This window comes from Vulpes vulpes, chromosome X, assembly GCF_048418805.1.
Source record: "Vulpes vulpes isolate BD-2025 chromosome X, VulVul3, whole genome shotgun sequence".
Lineage (NCBI taxonomy): Eukaryota > Metazoa > Chordata > Mammalia > Carnivora > Canidae > Vulpes > Vulpes vulpes.
In genome coordinates, this window is record NC_132796.1 from 77140670 (window position 1) to 77157491 (window position 16822).

The 16822-nt window shown below is 34.5% G+C and overlaps 1 protein-coding gene across 6 annotated transcripts in view; it reads left to right on the top strand.

Moving 5' to 3' along the window:
• The window catches only part of TBC1D8B (TBC1 domain family member 8B), an 80341-nt gene that overhangs the window by 15296 nt on the left and 48223 nt on the right, over positions 1–16822 (top strand). For all 6 annotated transcript variants that reach the window (XR_011998296.1, XR_011998297.1, XM_026014892.2 and 3 more), the window contains exons 2-7: positions 5775–5885; positions 8004–8122; positions 8629–8854; positions 9526–9766; positions 12837–13044; positions 13889–14056. Coding sequence is in view for 4 of the 6 variants with exons in the window: in XM_026014892.2 (XP_025870677.2) it covers positions 5775–5885; positions 8004–8122; positions 8629–8854; positions 9526–9766; positions 12837–13044; positions 13889–14056 (1073 nt within the window). In the remaining 2 variants the exon portion in view is untranslated. The remainder of the gene's footprint in view (positions 1–5774; positions 5886–8003; positions 8123–8628; positions 8855–9525; positions 9767–12836; positions 13045–13888; positions 14057–16822) is intronic.

Consider the following 16822-nt stretch of genomic DNA (forward strand, 5'->3'; position numbering starts at 1 on the left):
CTTTAATATTTTTATGTTTCTATTCAGCTGTAATTGTTTTATAAAGGTTTTGTTTCCTCGTCTGTAAAATGGGAGCAAAACCTATCTTCCTTGCCTCATGGCATTGTTCTGAGATTCAAATGAGTTTTGAGCAACTTTATAAACATCTGATACTCATTTATCTATTAACAGTACCATTTTCTTTTTTTTTTCAGAGTACCATTTTCTATAGAGCCAAAGGAACATGAATATTCATACCATTTTCCCTAGTAATTGCATTTCCCATGTTATATATAGAAAGTGATTTGAAATAGTAATATTGAATATGTCCAATCTGCAGTGATTCCCCTACAAAAGTAAAACTGATAGTTATTCAGTAACTTTGGTATGATAGTTATTATGCATTTAAGATTTATAACCGGGGGATTCCTGGGTGGCTCAGCAATTTAGCGCCTGCCTTTGGCCCAGGGCGCGATCCTATAGTCCCGGGATCGAGTCCCGCATCGGGCTCCCAGCATGGAGCCTGCCTCTCCCTCTGCCTGTGACTCTGCCTCTCTCTGTCTATCATAAGTAAATAAAATCTTAAAAAAAAGATTTATGGCGCAGCGGTTTGGCGCCTGCCTTTGGCCCAGGGCGCGATCCTGGAGACCCGGGATCGAATCCCACGTCGGGCTCCCGGTGCATGGAGCCTGCTTCTCCCTCTGCCTGTGTCTCTGCCCCTCTCTCTATCTCTCTGTGACTATCATAAATAAATAAAAATTTTAAAAAAAAGATTTATAACCAAAATGATATGTAAGTATTAGAATATAATATCACAGCAGTATTTCATTTTGATCTGAGTGCCCAAAACCTGGAAGTTCTCCAACTGCACTTCTACAGATAAAAGCATCACTTGTCTTACTGAATGGTATTGAAGAATATATATAACTTGAGTCACATTAGTTATATTTTTTCAAAACATGATACTTGATGTAGAAATGATTCAGCTGATGAAAACTCTTGCTTCTCCTGGATAGTTGCAGTTGTGGAAGGACTATGGATGTAAGGTAAGGAAAAAATTAATAAAAGAAATGACACCATAATGGTTACCTTACCCTGTTGGAGTACAGCTATGACTTGGATTTTATATTACCTTTACGTTAGTAAATCTGCAGTCTTCCACCTTTTGCTCCTGTTATATAAGTACAAAGATAAGAGTAAATCCTGTATGTGGTTGAAGAGGATAACATTCATTTAACACATACTTAACCAAGTGCTTTTTAAAAACCACTCTTTTAGGTACTGGAGATAATAGCAAGTGAGCAAAACAAAATCCTTATTCTCATGGGGCTAACATTCTAGTTGAGAGAGGCAAATAAATACGTAATACATGGCTATATGAAGGAAAATAAAGTAAGATGTAATTATAGAGAGGGGAAGAGGTTGGTGTTTTAGATAAATTTGGTCTGGGAAGGCTACTTTAAGGTTACCTATGAGCAGAGACCAGACGGACTAGAGGATATGAAGCTAAGCAGGTATTTGGAGGCAGAGTGAATATTTATAATTCTTTCTAGGAATTTTGTTATGAAGAGAAACAGAGAAGTGGGGTGGTAATTAGGTACTGTCCTGGGTGTTGGGTATACAGTAGTGCATAAAACAGGAATAGATCCTACCCCCCCCCCCCCGAGTTCATAATCTAGTGGGACAGACAGATAATAAACAAGTAAGCAAGCAAATAAATAATTACTGGGGTAGTCAGTAATAATAATATCAGCCTGATTTGAGTAACTTACAGTCATGAATGAGGAGTATTTGAAGCCCCCAAAACAATTTTCCAAGGCCAGCTCTGGTGTAAAGTAGGCTTATCAGATGTCCTGTTAAATGATACAAAGATTCTTAAAAGCAGTGATTAATAACAAGAGGTGGTATTCTGGTGGCAGAATTCCAGCATGACATCTGAGAAGCATCTTGTCAAAAAGCAGTTTTATTTTCTTTAATTATATCAGCCAAATATGAGAACTAATAATATCTGGGATGTGATTTGGTAGAGATAAATGAGAAGGACATTCTAAGCAGGACAAATAATGTGATAGAGCAAAAGCAAAAGATGGCAGTCATTGGGGACACAGCAGGTGTTACAGATTCATTTATTTGTGGTTGGAAAATATGAGACTCAAGGTATAATACCCTTAGCAACTAGAAAAGGTTCTTAAAAAGGAATGCCCTAATCTGTAGAATAGAAAAACCAGAGATGGAGAATTAAAGAGACTTGAGAGTTAAACCTTTGTTGTTTTCTGTCTCTACTGTTCTTTTAACTCCAGTCTAGATGGTCTTGTTTTTTTTTCTTGCCTTAATCCAATATAAAGAAGTGAAGTTTTATTTTATTTTATTTTTTAAAAAAATATTTTATTTATTCATGAGAGACACACAGAGAGAGAGAGAGAGAGAGAGAGAGAGAGAGGCAGAGACACAGGCAGAGGGAGAAGCAGGCTTCATGCAGGAAGCCCGATGTGGGACTCGATCCCTGGTCTCCAGGATCATGCCCTGGGCTGAAGGCGGTGATAAACCGTTTAGCCACCCAGGCTACCCTGAACTTCAGTTTTTAAATCGCGTGTTCTGTCATATAGCTGACAGTGTCTGCTCTCTTCCCAATTTACTGTAGCTCTAGAAATTCCCATGTGTAAGGATGATTGATGACCTTGGATGTTCAGGCTATCAGATAATAAACCTCTGTGTATAAACATAGAAAAGCAACCCAAAGTTATCTAATTGTTTTCTTGTACTTTTACAACCCAGACGTTGGCATATTAATTCCTGATTGACTTGCAAGGGCTCAATGATGATTATAGCTTAAAGAGCTTCAAGAGTTCCCCAAGTGACTGGAAATGTATTCTAGTGCTAGCTTGCAGATTATTTGTTGTAGTTTTATACTAACTGACTGATTTAATGTACTTACAAAAACTGAGCTATTCATAGTATAAGACACTTATAATCTTGTGGACATTTCTACTGCTGCTGTTGCTGCTACCAAAAAAAAAAATGACCTTTCTTACCAGTGACTTTGACTGCTTTGTCCCCAGTCTCACAACTTTCTATCAAGGGACTAATGATTATTATGTTACTCAGGAATGATTACCTGTGGTCTCCCCTTTCTTTTCTGCCTCCTCACATCCCACCATGATTTTTCAGCTGAGCAAGACTTTTTTTTTCATTTTGTTCTTTCTCCTGTTCTAATACTACTTTTTCTAGTATATGTAAATAAGGAAGTAAAATTTGAGCTAGTTTTATTTAAAATGTAATAAAGGTAAAATAAATGATTTTCCCTACAAATTTGAAAATAATTGTTTGAAAATTTTAGAATTTAAATTCTTGGAAGGCAAATCTAGCAGTTAGAACTGTTTCATAAATGTTTTTATTTAAAGTTATAATTCCTTTATTTTGACAATTTTGTCTAGATGTCATATGATATTTATATACACAGGCATTCATACACATGATTTTTTGTTTTTCAACCTGAAGAGAGTTACCTCTTTTGGTTCTTTTACTTCTACTCTTTTATCTTTCTTCTGAATAGTTTCACTTCCTGGTCTTCAAACTGAGAACATTATCCTTGTTTCCATTTCCTGAATAATTTCAACCACATTGCTTTGAAGAGGCTATCTGCATTGTTTAGCTCCTACTTTTCTTTCTTTATCCTTAAACTCTTAGCCAAATCTAATTTCTCACAGTCTTTTTTTTTCATGCTAAAAGTGATAGAATTATTTTTTTTCTTTATCTCCAGATCCTTCAGGAATTTTGTCATTATTAGTTGAAATATTATCACTTCGTCTGTCTCTCCTCATTCCCATTCTCTTCCCCAACGCCTCCTCTTTCATAATATTTGTCTAGATTTTCTTATTTCTATTTCTTAAATTCTTCCATTCTTACCAGAACTTTTTTCATATCAGATGACTTTTTTCTCTGTAATCTGTACATGTTGCCATTTCCAAAATCTTTCTTGATACTTTATCCCCACTATGGAAACCCTCTGTCAGATTGTTAATTAATGTTAATGTGCATTTGTGACCCCTGTTTTTACTTTTTATTGATTCTTACATTGACTCTCTTACCCTCTCAGCCAAACAAAATTTCTCTTTATATCTTTATTCTACCCCCTTACTTTCTGATTTACCTCCCTTGATGCTCATAACTACCTACCACAAATTCGCTAATCTACCTATATTCTCTTTCAAAGCTTGCTTGTAATCTTAACTCCTTTTAAGTAGGGAAAGAAGCCTATTTTGTAATCGATTTAAATATTTTCTCAGAAATCTGTATGCTAAACTAAAGAGAAATGCCTCATAAAACAACACCAACACTCAACCAATCAAAGCTTCCAGAAAAGGAAGGTAGTTTTATATATTTCAGTCATCCCATTGAAATTTTGCTCCTGTTGTACCCAGCAATATGTTGAAAGTTAGGGGTGATACAAACCCAGGAGTAGAGAACATGAATTGTTCTCAGAGAACCAATAATTTAGGTAAGGAGACTAGATTCATATACATGAAGCATTTAGAAAGTAGCTATAATAACTAGCCTAAAAAATAAAAAAAAAACAAAATAAACAACTAGCCTAATAATCAAAATGCTAGGTTGTATTGCATAGACTGTAAGTGTTTCAAGTAATCAGGGAAAAGAGAAGGCATTATTGCTTGATGTTGCCAGTAAAGGTTCTATATGGGAAGTGGGTCTTAAAGAAAATGTAGAATTTAGATTAGCTGGACTGAGCTGGGAGCCTTGCATTAGGATATACAGGTAAAAAAAGGAATTGCTTAGCAAAGACTCTAACAGAGAATAATTGTGGGTTTTTAAAAAAGATTTTATTCATTTATTCATGAGAGACACAGAGAGAGAGAGAGGCAGAGACATAGGCAAAGGGAGAAGCAGACTCCCTGTGGGGAGTCTGATGGTGGACCTCTATCCCAAGGCCCTGGGATCATGACCTGAGCCAAAGGCAGGTGCTCAACCACTGAGCCACCCAGGTGCCCCCGAGAAAGTAATTGATTTTAAAGCAGCAAACTTTGTTCTAGGAAGGAGTAGGAAGTATAATCAGATAATTACATTGGAACTAATTGATCCAAAGCCTTGAATTCCAAATTGAGGCATTAAGAATTGTTAAAAAGAAAATCCCCTTCCTATACATTTTTTTTGTTTTTGTTTTTGGTTTTTTTTTTTTTTACATTTTTGTTAATCAGGGTTTTATCTTATTTAAATATCCAAGATTTTCTTATATAATAATAGCATTCGTTAACATTGAGTGTTACACTACGTGCTAAGCATTGTTCTAATATTTGTGTGTAAGCATAGCTCATTTTGTCTTTACAACAACCCTTTGTGGTAGGTTCTATTTTAACCTTATTGTACAAATGAGGATGAAAAAAAAAAGGTAAATACAACTGGTTCAGTTTGGCACAAGTGACAGAATCAGTATTCAAACTCAGGAAATCTCTGGTACCAGAATCTACATTCTTAGTGCTATATGTACAACCTTAGTAAAGGATATATATAAGTGCTGTAAATATATAGTGAGATTCAGATGATTGAACCTGACTTACTTTTTATTGAAAGATAATATTCTCAAGCACTACTCATATTGGATCACAGTAATCCTTTCATCCTGAATAGATTTTTTGCTTAAGAAAATCTTTATAAGGAAACTTTGGGCTGGAAATTTTAAAAAAGGTTAATCCATTGTTTTTTTTTTTTTTTTCAGATGAAATGATACTGGTTTTATGTTTTGTAAAATCTTTATTTCACCGGTCTCTTTATTACAATAGGGCTTCTGGTTGGGACTCTTGATTCAGTCTTAGACTCTACTGCTAAAGTTGCTCCATTTCGCATCCTACACCAGACACCAGATTCTCAAGTTTACCTGTCAATTGCATGTGGTGAGTATGATTTTTAAAACGTATAATCAAAAATAAAAAATAAAACGTATAATCAAACAAATAAAGATACTAAGAAATTGAATTTTTTAAGATTTTATTTATTTATTCATGACACACAGAGAGAGAGAGAGAGAGAGAGAGGCAGAAACACAGGCAGAGGGAGAAGCTGGCTCCATGCAGGGAGCCTGACGTCGGACTCAATCCCAGGTCTCCAGGATCACACCCTGGGCTGAAGGTGGCGCTAAACTACTGGGCCACTCAATCCCAGGTCTCCAGGATCACACCCTGGGCTGAAGGTGGTGCTAAACTACTGGGCCACCGGGGCTGCCCAAGAAATTGAACATTTACATTTATTCTCCTCAGTTTTGATTTAAAATTTTTTTTTAATTTTTATTTATTTATGATAGTCAAAGAGAGAGAGAGAGAGGCAGAGACACAGGCAGAGGGAGAAGCAGGCTCCATGCACCAGGAGCCCGATGTGGGACTCGATCCCGGGTCTCCAGGATCGCGCCCTGGGCCAAAGGCAGGCGCCAAACCGCTGCGCCACCCAGGGATCCCCTCAGTTTTGATTTAGAAAAGAGTTAAACATGTAACTCTACATTGAGAGACAAGATAATCTAATTGTTTAGATAAGAAGGATTACAGATTATTACAGTTTTTTTAAAAAAAATCCATTAGTGTGAGGGATGTAAAGCATGTGTTCCAGCAAATTTTGAGCAAATTTTGGTCAGCACTACTGCTATATGATTCCTTTCTTCAGCTTACCCAACTGCTGAGAAGATGAGAACCTCCTCATGAGATACTTCATTTCATCTGTAATAACTCAGGAGAATTAAGCCCAAAACTAAAGATTGTCCCCCAAGAAAGTATAAGCCTAAAAAATTGAAACATTTTTAGTTACACACCTACTTTCTCACAAAAGGCATTATATCCTAAGAAGAGATGTCTTACTGGTAATGCTATGTATTCATTCATGCTGAGATAGTTGAGATGCTTTCACATAAATATACCTTGTACATAGAAAATGAATTAGGATATCCTTTCTAATAAAACAACTCAAAATTTTAAAAAATGACAGTTTATTTCTTTTATGATGCTATTATAATGTTGGTCTAAATTAAAATCCCAAATTTCTGACCTTTTTAATATTGAAAGACTTCCTTTTTCTCATTCTTTCATCTCCCCCTCTCTTCCCAAGTAGATACACTTAAAAAAAAAACCCATGTAAATTCCTGGATAGTTTATATGTGTGAACATACAGCATACCATGAACTTTTAAAGATATGTGGCTTGTCTTTTGCATTTCCCTATATATTTTCTTTAGTGTTGCTGGTGTTTTCTCTTGGCTCTCTTAAATTGAATGCCATTTAAACTAAATGAGGAAGACATTATACCTGCTGACATTTTGAGACATTTGTAACCTCAACTCTAAATCTGGTTGGTAGAAGTTAGGTAGGGAAAAATGTCCATTCCACTTTAAAGAGGGAGGATTATTGTGTTACTTATTCCCCCAAATTAACATGATGCAGAGCTATAATAATTACCTACTAATAAAACTTCCTTATACCTGAAGGACCAAAATAAAGGCTTAAAATTTTCCCATGGCTTTTATTTGTGATTAATTAAAGTTATTATACTTGGTATTGTGACTTCAGTAACATGTTGACGTTGACATAGTATTGTCATGTGCATGTTGTTTGCAGTCACATAGATTATAGGGATAGTATTGACTGTATTATTTGAAGACCATGGATTAAATTCTATATTTATGTCCTGGCACTCTGTATATTCTCTTTAAAAATATTGGTTGCTGTAGGCACCAGTTACTGGCATCTTGTTTTCAGAATTTTGTATCTTTTCTCATGAGTTTTATTTATTTTTTCTCCTTTCATTAAATATTTTAGTCTCTCATTTGAGGTGAAAAATAGTATTTGTCTCCATATATAGAGATTGAAATAGAGAATAAATGTAATTAATATCTTTATTCCTTTATGATCATCATTTCTGAAAATGAGCAAATATAATTTTATTTCTTTTTGAACTAAGCTTGTAAATATCAAGAGCAGTTTTGTTGTGGACTTTCCCTTGAAACTTTTATTCTTTTTCATTTTCAATTAGGAGCCAACAGAGAAGAAATTACCAAACATTGGGATTGGTTGGAACAAAATATCACGAAGACCTTATCTGTGTTTGATTCAAATGAAGATATTACTCATTTTGTACAAGGAAAAATAAGAGTAAGTGATGGGAATGTATTTTGTAGCTGGGATATTAAAATCTTTGACCATATTATTTTAGGATCACAAGCCATGTGGGAAGGTCATTGTTTTCCTGACACCTTTCAATATTGACATAAGTACACATATGAATGTCAGAATCAGTGCTAAAGAAAACTGTAAAGTCAATGATTAGTTTCTGGTCCCCTTATAAGTGCTCTTAGGGATATTTTCATTTCAGTATTTCTTAAGCTTAGAATTTGGATGAATCCTTTGCTCAATCAAAAAAATATTTAGCACCTATATTTGTGTTAGCTCCTTGTGAGGCATTAGAAAAAGCCTAATTATAAAATTAAAGAAAATTTGCTCACCTCTGTCCTAAGAGAAGCACTTATGTACACGCATATATAGGTATATGTACCTGTGTAGATATATACGATTGTATTCAGTGAACTGTTTAAATATATAAAATGTGTTTTTATTGGTAGGAAGTAATTCGTTTTTAAAAAATATTTTGTCTCCTTTAGGGATTGATTGCTGAAGAGGGAAGACATTCTTTTGCAAAAGAAGATGATCCTGAGAAATTTCGAGAAGCACTTTTGAAATTTGGAAAATGTTTTGGTTTACCAGAGCAGGAGAAGTTAGTGACCTATTACTCATGCAGTTACTGGAAAGGACGGGTTCCTTGTCAGGGTTGGCTCTATCTTAGCACCAATTTTCTGAGCTTCTATTCTTTTTTGTTGGGATCAGAAAGTAAGTGGTTTTTGTTGCTTACCATGATTTTGAACATGCCGACTGACCTATCAACTATGTGGTGTTGTTAGGTTGTATATAAAGCAATAGGATTGATATTAAGAGTAATTAAACTATACATTAAAAAGTTCACTTCATCTAGAAAAAGAATCCTTAACATAGGAGCCATTGAAAGTATATACAGAATGCCTTGCATATTGTGGAAAGTGAATGAATATTAAATGATGGTGACCTGGCATATAACTCCTTTTTTTGTTTTGTTCTAAACTATTGACTTTCTACAATTCATGTTTTAATCTTTGTTTTAGAGATAGAATATAAACATAGTAGCCCTAATACCTAATGGCCCAAAGTTATAAAGAAGAATCAAACAGTAATGTTCATAACACACATACAGCTTTTATATCAGTGATTATGCAACTCTGTAAAGTAGCATATTTAAATATAAAATCTGAATATTTTTTAAAAATTCTTTAAAATTATATCTGTTCTTAGAATCACCAATTGTATGTTCATGGTCATGCTTCAAAGCTTTAACTGATCTTGAAGTCTAAAATGTTTTAGTTCACACCATTTTGAAGTGGTTAGCTATTATTTCAAAAGACCTGATTGATAAACATTAATCAGTATTGAGAAATTTAATCATATCTGCTTATAATTCTTATTTGCAGTAAAACTCATTATCTCCTGGGATGCAGTCTCAAAACTTGAAAAGACTTCAAATGTTTTACTAACAGAAAGTATTCATGTGTGTTCCCAAGGGGAGAATCACTACTTTTCAATGTTTTTGCATATTAATGAAACATATCTTCTTATGGAACAGCTGGCAAACTATGCCATAAAGAGACTTTTTGATAAGGAAACGTTTGCTAATGACCCAATCCTTGATGATCCTCTACAAATCACCAAGAGGTATTCAGAGCTTAATACTTTTTAAAGTATTGTTTTACCAAAGAATGATAACATTGATTATCATTAAAAATTAACTGTTCTATGTTATATGATAATTTTTCTTTGGAATTAATCATTGATGTGTGGGGTATTTTTGTTTATTTGTATGCATTTCACAAATGTATCCCTTCCATTAATTTTAATCCTAAGAAGTAATAGAAGTTAGGTTTGAAAATTATTTTTTGAGATCCCAGTAGGATTTGCCCTGGAGTGCTTTTAGAAATTTAGAGATTTTTATATGCATGGTTAGTCTAAATTTCTCTGTGAGTAGTCTAGACAATTTCAGGTATGATAGCATAAAATTATTGTTTATTTTTAAACATTTATAGACAACATAATTTTTTAAAAGATTTTATTTATGTATTTAAGTGGGGATGTGGAGGGGCAGGGAGAGGGACAAGCAGGCTCCATACTGAGCATGGAGCCCAACTCAGGGCTTGAATTTACAACCCTGTGATTATGACCTGAGCTAAAATCAGGCGTCAGCCACTTAATTGACTGAGCCACCCAGGCACCATGAGAAGTATCTCTGATAGCTGTTTGCCACTATATTTGGTTTGCTGAAACTGACCAGAGCCCTTTCATACTGCTGAACACTCAGAACAATTGACTGAAATGAGCATGCCAAAAGAGAGAGAGAGAAGAGAGGATCTAGAAACAGCTAGTGCATGCGTCTTCTGGCAAGGAGCATGAGGGTATAGACTGTATGGGAAACTGAGATTGCAATCCTATGGGTAGACCAGAACAAGTGACCTAGAGGGTTGTGTGATTACTACATAGCCCTAACTGGGTATGGTTGTTCTACTTGCCTATTTCTATTTCTAAAATTTATACATAAAGATTTCTTTTTGAGTGAGTCGGCCTGCTTTTCTGGAAAATAGATCAGCAAGGTGAAATTTTTAGAGGTCTAGGGGTGCATGATTTACAGATAGAACTCTATAAAGATTAGGTACTCATTTATTTATATTATATATAGTTGAGCATTTGTTTTGGTTTTTCCTTGATTGGCCACCATAAACATAAACGTTTTAGCCATTTTATTTCTCTTAGAATATCCTCTGAAAGGCCATCTATCAGTGAGTTATTCATTACCAAGTCTGTATTTAAATGATACAGGAAATCCATTTTTGTCTCTGTGCATTTTTAAGAGAGCCTATTGAATCATATATATATGATTTTATTTTATTTATTTATTCATGAGAGACACACACACACAGAGAGAGAGAGAGAGAGAGGCAGATACATAGGCAGAGGGAGAAGGAGAAAGCAGGCTCCATGCAGGAAGCCCGATGTGGGACTCAATCCCAGGACTCTGGAATCACGCCCCGAGCCAAAGGCAGATGCTTAACTGCTGAGCCACCAGGCATCCCGAAAACCATATACATCTAAATCTTTTTTTTTTCTAGTAAGTTGAAAAGAACAATAGCTTATTTAGACTCAGTCTCCAAATTACTTTTTTCTAAAACTGAATATCTTTTTTGCTTCAGCTTATTGTTTTTACCAATATGTATCACTTCTATAATTTAAAGAGTAGAGAAGCACATTAACAATAGTTCAGTTCAGTGTATATCCTTCCAGGCTTTTTAATGCATTAATTAAAAAGTATTTGCAAAAGACATGATTGGGACTAAACATCACATATTCTGCAGTCTGCTTTTTTCTGCCTTAAAATAATATACCATGGACATCTTTTCATTTATATAAATAAAACTCATCTTTTTTTTAAATCTGCATTTTATTTTCTTAAAGATTTTATTTACTCATGAGAGACAGAGACAGAGAGAGAGAGAGAGAGAGAGGCAGAGACAGGCAGAGGGAGAAGCAGGCTCCATGCAGGGAGCCCGACGTGGGACTCAATCCTGGGCCTCCAGGATCACGCCCTGGGCCAAAGGCAGGTTCTAAACCGCTGAGCCACCCAGGGATCCCTAAAACTCATCTTTTAAAATAATAAAATAACCCAGCAAATTATAATTTAAGTGAGGTAAAATTAATGTGGTTTTCTGTTCAGAATTAGTGTGAGAGACATGATGAAATGCCATGTATTCAAACAGTATATACTGGAAGGATGAATTTGGTTTTAACTTTGTTGGCTTTGCGTTAGAACTTGCATAATTTACTTACTACCCCAGATGGCATTGCTGCTTAACACAAGTGTTTACTGCCTCTAGAAAAATTGTACTATTTTAAGCAGTTTTTTATTCGTATGTTTACATATCAGCTAACAAGTCATCTTTATTTGTTGACATCTATCCTGTGCCCAGTACTGTGCAAGCAGTGTTGGGTTTGTTTTTTTGTTTTTTTTTTTTTTTTGCCTCTAGTATGGATTTTTTTAAACATACATTTATTTTTTATTTTTGTAAAAGATTTTATTTATTTATTCATGAGAGACACACAGAGAGGCAGAGACATAGGCAGAGGGAGAAGCAGGCTCCCTGCAGGGAGCCTGAAGCGAGACTTGATCCCAGGACCCCAGGATCATGCCCTGAGCCAGAAGCAGATGTTTAACCACTGAGCCACCCAGGCGTCCCTAAACATACATTTAAATATTTGTCTTACTTAATTTTAATATTGTCTTATATGTACTGTTCTTGTCTAAATTTTGATCCTGTAAATTTTAATTTTTTCTGTTCATTTTTTATGTTGCATTTTTATTTTGTTTGAACTGGGTGACTCTTGATTTTCAGATAACCACAGATAAAAATTGTTTACCAGCACTGGTTTAGCCATATTTGCATATTATGAGCATATAATAATATAATAATAATCTTCTGGTAAATCACTCCTTAACAGATGGTTTAAAGTCCTACATTATCTCTAACTGTGCATTGTAATCTAGTAATAAAACAAAATTGGAAAAGGGAACAAGGAAAATGAATTTGTTATGAATCAGTGTGTATCTTCCATTGCATAGTTTAAGAACATAGCGTGTAGTATTTAATCTTTCTGATTTACAGTACATTTAGATTAATCAGTACAGGCATGTGTGCACTTTAGAAGTCATTATTTGAGCCCCCTTTGTTCTTTTCTTCAGAGGTCTGGAAAATCGAGCCCACAGTGAGCAGTTCAGTGCTTTTTTTAGGCTCCCCAAAGAAGAAACCTTGAAAGAAGTACATGAATGTTTCTTATGGGTACCATTCAGCCACTTTAATACTCATGGAAAAATGTGCATCTCAGAAAACTATGTCTGCTTTGCTAGCCACGATGGCAATCTATGTAGTGTAATCATTCCATTACGAGAGGTAATATACATTTGGTTACATATCAGTTTTAGTTTGAAAATGCTATCACTCATAGAATAAAATATCATTTAATTCTGTAAATTATCAAAAATTTTATTTGTACCACCCTTTTTGTAACTTTTAAAGAATCTTTTTTTTTTTTTTTGACAGAGAGAACACACACACAAGTGGGTGGGGGAGAGGGAAGAAGGAGAAGGAGAGAGAATCCCAGGCAGGCTCCACACTCAGCATGTAACCCAATGCAGGGCTTGATTTCACAACCCCAAGATCATGACCTGAGCCAAAATCATGAGTTGAACACTTAAACCGACTGAGCCACCCAGGTGCCCCAATAATCATGTTTTAAGTTCAGTATTATTCTTCAGGATAAAAGTACTTGGATAAGAGCCTTATAGTTCTTATTAAAAGTGAAAATAGAAAAAAATTAAAAATTTACAAACCAGATAAGGGTTCAGGATGACTCAAGATGGAGCATGATTGCTCATTTATGAATACTAAAACTTAGACTTTTATATTTGAAACGCATAGTCAAAGAATAGAATTGATAGCTTTTATGTAAGTTAGAAATAAATTGTCAGCATTGTGGCACTGATTTTTTACATTTGTATTGTTATTTTTTAAGGCTACGTGTTGATAAAACCTTTTTTTTTTTTTTTTTGAGGAGTGAAATAACTTGCACTGAGTTTGTGTCAGTGGTGCAACTAGCATCCAAAGTCTGTTCCTTAATAAGTCATACCATGGACCAAAGCTTTAGCCACAAAAGATTAAGCTAAACATATTTTGCCTGAAAATGTCAGTAACAAGGGAGAATGTGATTCATTTATAGTATGTTTTTACCCCCCAGGTTGTAGCTATAGATAAGACAAATGATTCCAGCAAATCTGTCATCATTAGCATCAAAGGAAAAACAGCTTTTCGCTTCAGTGAGGTTAAAGACTTTGAGCAACTGGTGGCAAAACTCAGACTCAAGTGCGGAGCAGCTTCAACTCAGTGTCATGATATTAGCACAGAGGTAATTATATAGCAATCAAATCATTCTTTTAAAAAAGTTTGTGTTTCATTGTGGTCCGTTCTTTCAAAAGCTCGTAGCACTTTTTCTATTCATGCTTAGATTTATTTTTTTAAAAAGACCAGAACCAAAGAAATTATATTCTCTAAGTCACATTATAAAGCAGAAGTTAGAATTAAGAACTTTATCCTTTTTTAGGAACTCATATTTATTGATTTTACTTTTTTCCAATTTAAATTCAATTGTCACATTTAAAAACTATTACCATTTGATCTTTCTTGACTATATCTGTAGTATCTCAGATAATACACATCTTGTGCTTTCATGTAACATAGCTTTTAATAACTCAAACTATATTTGAGAATTTAATAAGGCCTTAAAAAAGGACTCTCCTCTGACTTCTATAGAGAGACAGCAATTTTAAACCAGTTTGGGTATCTTTTATTTAATATCAAGGAGCTCAGCCTTACTTAAATATTATAGCCCAAAGGAAAATAGTGGCAAAGCTATTTACTAGTAAAATATTAGAAAAGGCAAATATTTTTGGCAAAGGGTGGTTAAGAGCCTGATTTTGATGTTTTGTATATCCTTTATCGAAATGTAGGTAGTTTCAATTCAAACAATTTTCACTTTCAATGCCTGGGAAACTCACATTTTTAATAGATTGATAAAATTTATCATATTATAATTATTGTATTTTAATTAAAAATTCAAAGAAAAAATCAACATTGGTTTTACAGGCTATATTATTTTATTTGAATAGGATTATAGCGGCTTTTACCTCTGCAGAGTAGACTAAAAATTTTATGCTAAGTCAATTATAATGCAGTATTGATAAGACTAGCTTTTTCTTTGATAAAAGAAAAACACAATGAAAACATGTAATTACAGTATATATATATATCTCAGTTCCAGACCCAACATCTTCATGTTAACCATCAAGAATTTTCATGCCCCAACTTTATAATCTTTCATTCTCTTCAGGTGTGCACCCAGGATATTCCTTAGCTTGATGTTGAGGACACAGGTAAAACCTGATCAGTCCTGGTAGTTTCTTTCCCAGTGCTTCTATATTTTTGCTTATATCACTTTTTTTCCTGGCTTATTCCATTTCAGATTCATTCTCTGTGTTAGATTTAATCTTTGCTTATCTTTCTTTCTCCTTCAATTTATCTGTATCTCTTAAACCTGAAGAACCAGAATTTTTCCCCAAAATCTCTCCGGTGCCTCTAGTAGTTGGGTATGATCAGTTGTAAAGAAAGGATTTCGTTTCAAAATGAGTTTATCATCATTTCAAATGTAATTCAGAGTTCTAAGGTTTTCTAGTTTCTCTTATCCACTTTTAGAGGTTTTAGTAAGAGTATATACAGAATACAAGTCAGTATACTGGTTTGCTAGGAAATGCTTTTTTTTTAAATGTACTCATTTATCCCCATTCCCTATTTGCCCTATCTACCACCCACCTCCCCTCTAATAACCATCATTTTGTTCTCTATTGCTGAGAGTCTATTTCTTTGGTTGTCTCTTCCTTCTTTTGTTCTTTGCTCATTTGTTTTGTATCTTAAATTCCACATTATGAATGAGATCATATGGTATTTGTCTTTATCTGGTTGACTTACTTCACTTAACATTATACTCTCTAGCTCTATCCATGTTGCTGCAAATATCAAGGTTTCATTCCTTTTTTATGGCTATATAAAATATTCCATTGCATGTGTGTGTGTATGTGTGTGTGCCACAATAATATTCCCTTGTGTGTGTGCATGTACACACACACACACACACACACACACTATTGTATTGTATTGGCTATTGTAAATAATGCTGCAATAAACATAGGGGTGCATATATCCATTTGAATTAGTGTTTTTGTGTTTTTTATGTAAATACCATATAGTGTGATTCCTGGATGGTAGGGTAGTTCTATTTTTAACTTTTTGAGGAACTTCTGTACTGTTTTCCAGAATGGCTGTGCCAGTTTGCATTCCCACTAACAATGCAAGAGGGTTCCTTTTCCTGCACATCCTCTCCAACACTTGTGTTGTTGATGTTAGCCATTCTGACATGTGTGAGGTGATATCCCATTGTAGTTTTGATTTGCATTTCCCTGATGATGAGTGATTTTGAGCATCTTTTCATGTGTCTGTTGGCTATTTGGGTATCTTCTTTGGAGAAATGTCTGTTCATGTCTTCTAGAGGCCATTTTTAAGTTGGATTATTTGTTTTGTGGGTATTGGGTTTCAGTTCTTTACATATTTTGGATATGGTTATAACCCTTTGTCAGATATGTCATTTGCAGATATCTTCTGCCATTCGGTAGGTTACCTTTTAGTTTTGTTTCCTTTCGCTGTGCAGAAACTTTTTCTTTTGATACAGTCCCAATAGTCTATTTTTGCTTTTGTTTCCCTTGCCTCGGAGACATATCTACAAAAATGTTGCTACAGCTGATGTGAGAGATACTATTGCCTGTGCTCTGTTCAATTTTTTTATGGTTTCAGATCTCACATTTAGATCTGATCTTTAGTCAATTTTAAGTTTATTTTTGTGTATGGTATAAAAAAGTGGTCCAGTTTCATTCTTTTACATGTGGCCGCCCAGTTTTCCCAACACCATTTGTTGAAGAGACTTTTTCTCATTGGATATTTATTCCTCCTTTGTTGAAGATTAACTGACTATGTAATTGTGGGTTTATTTCTGGGTTTTCTGTCCTATTCCATCAATCTGTGTGTCTATACTAGTATTATGCTGTTTTAATTACTACTGCTTTTT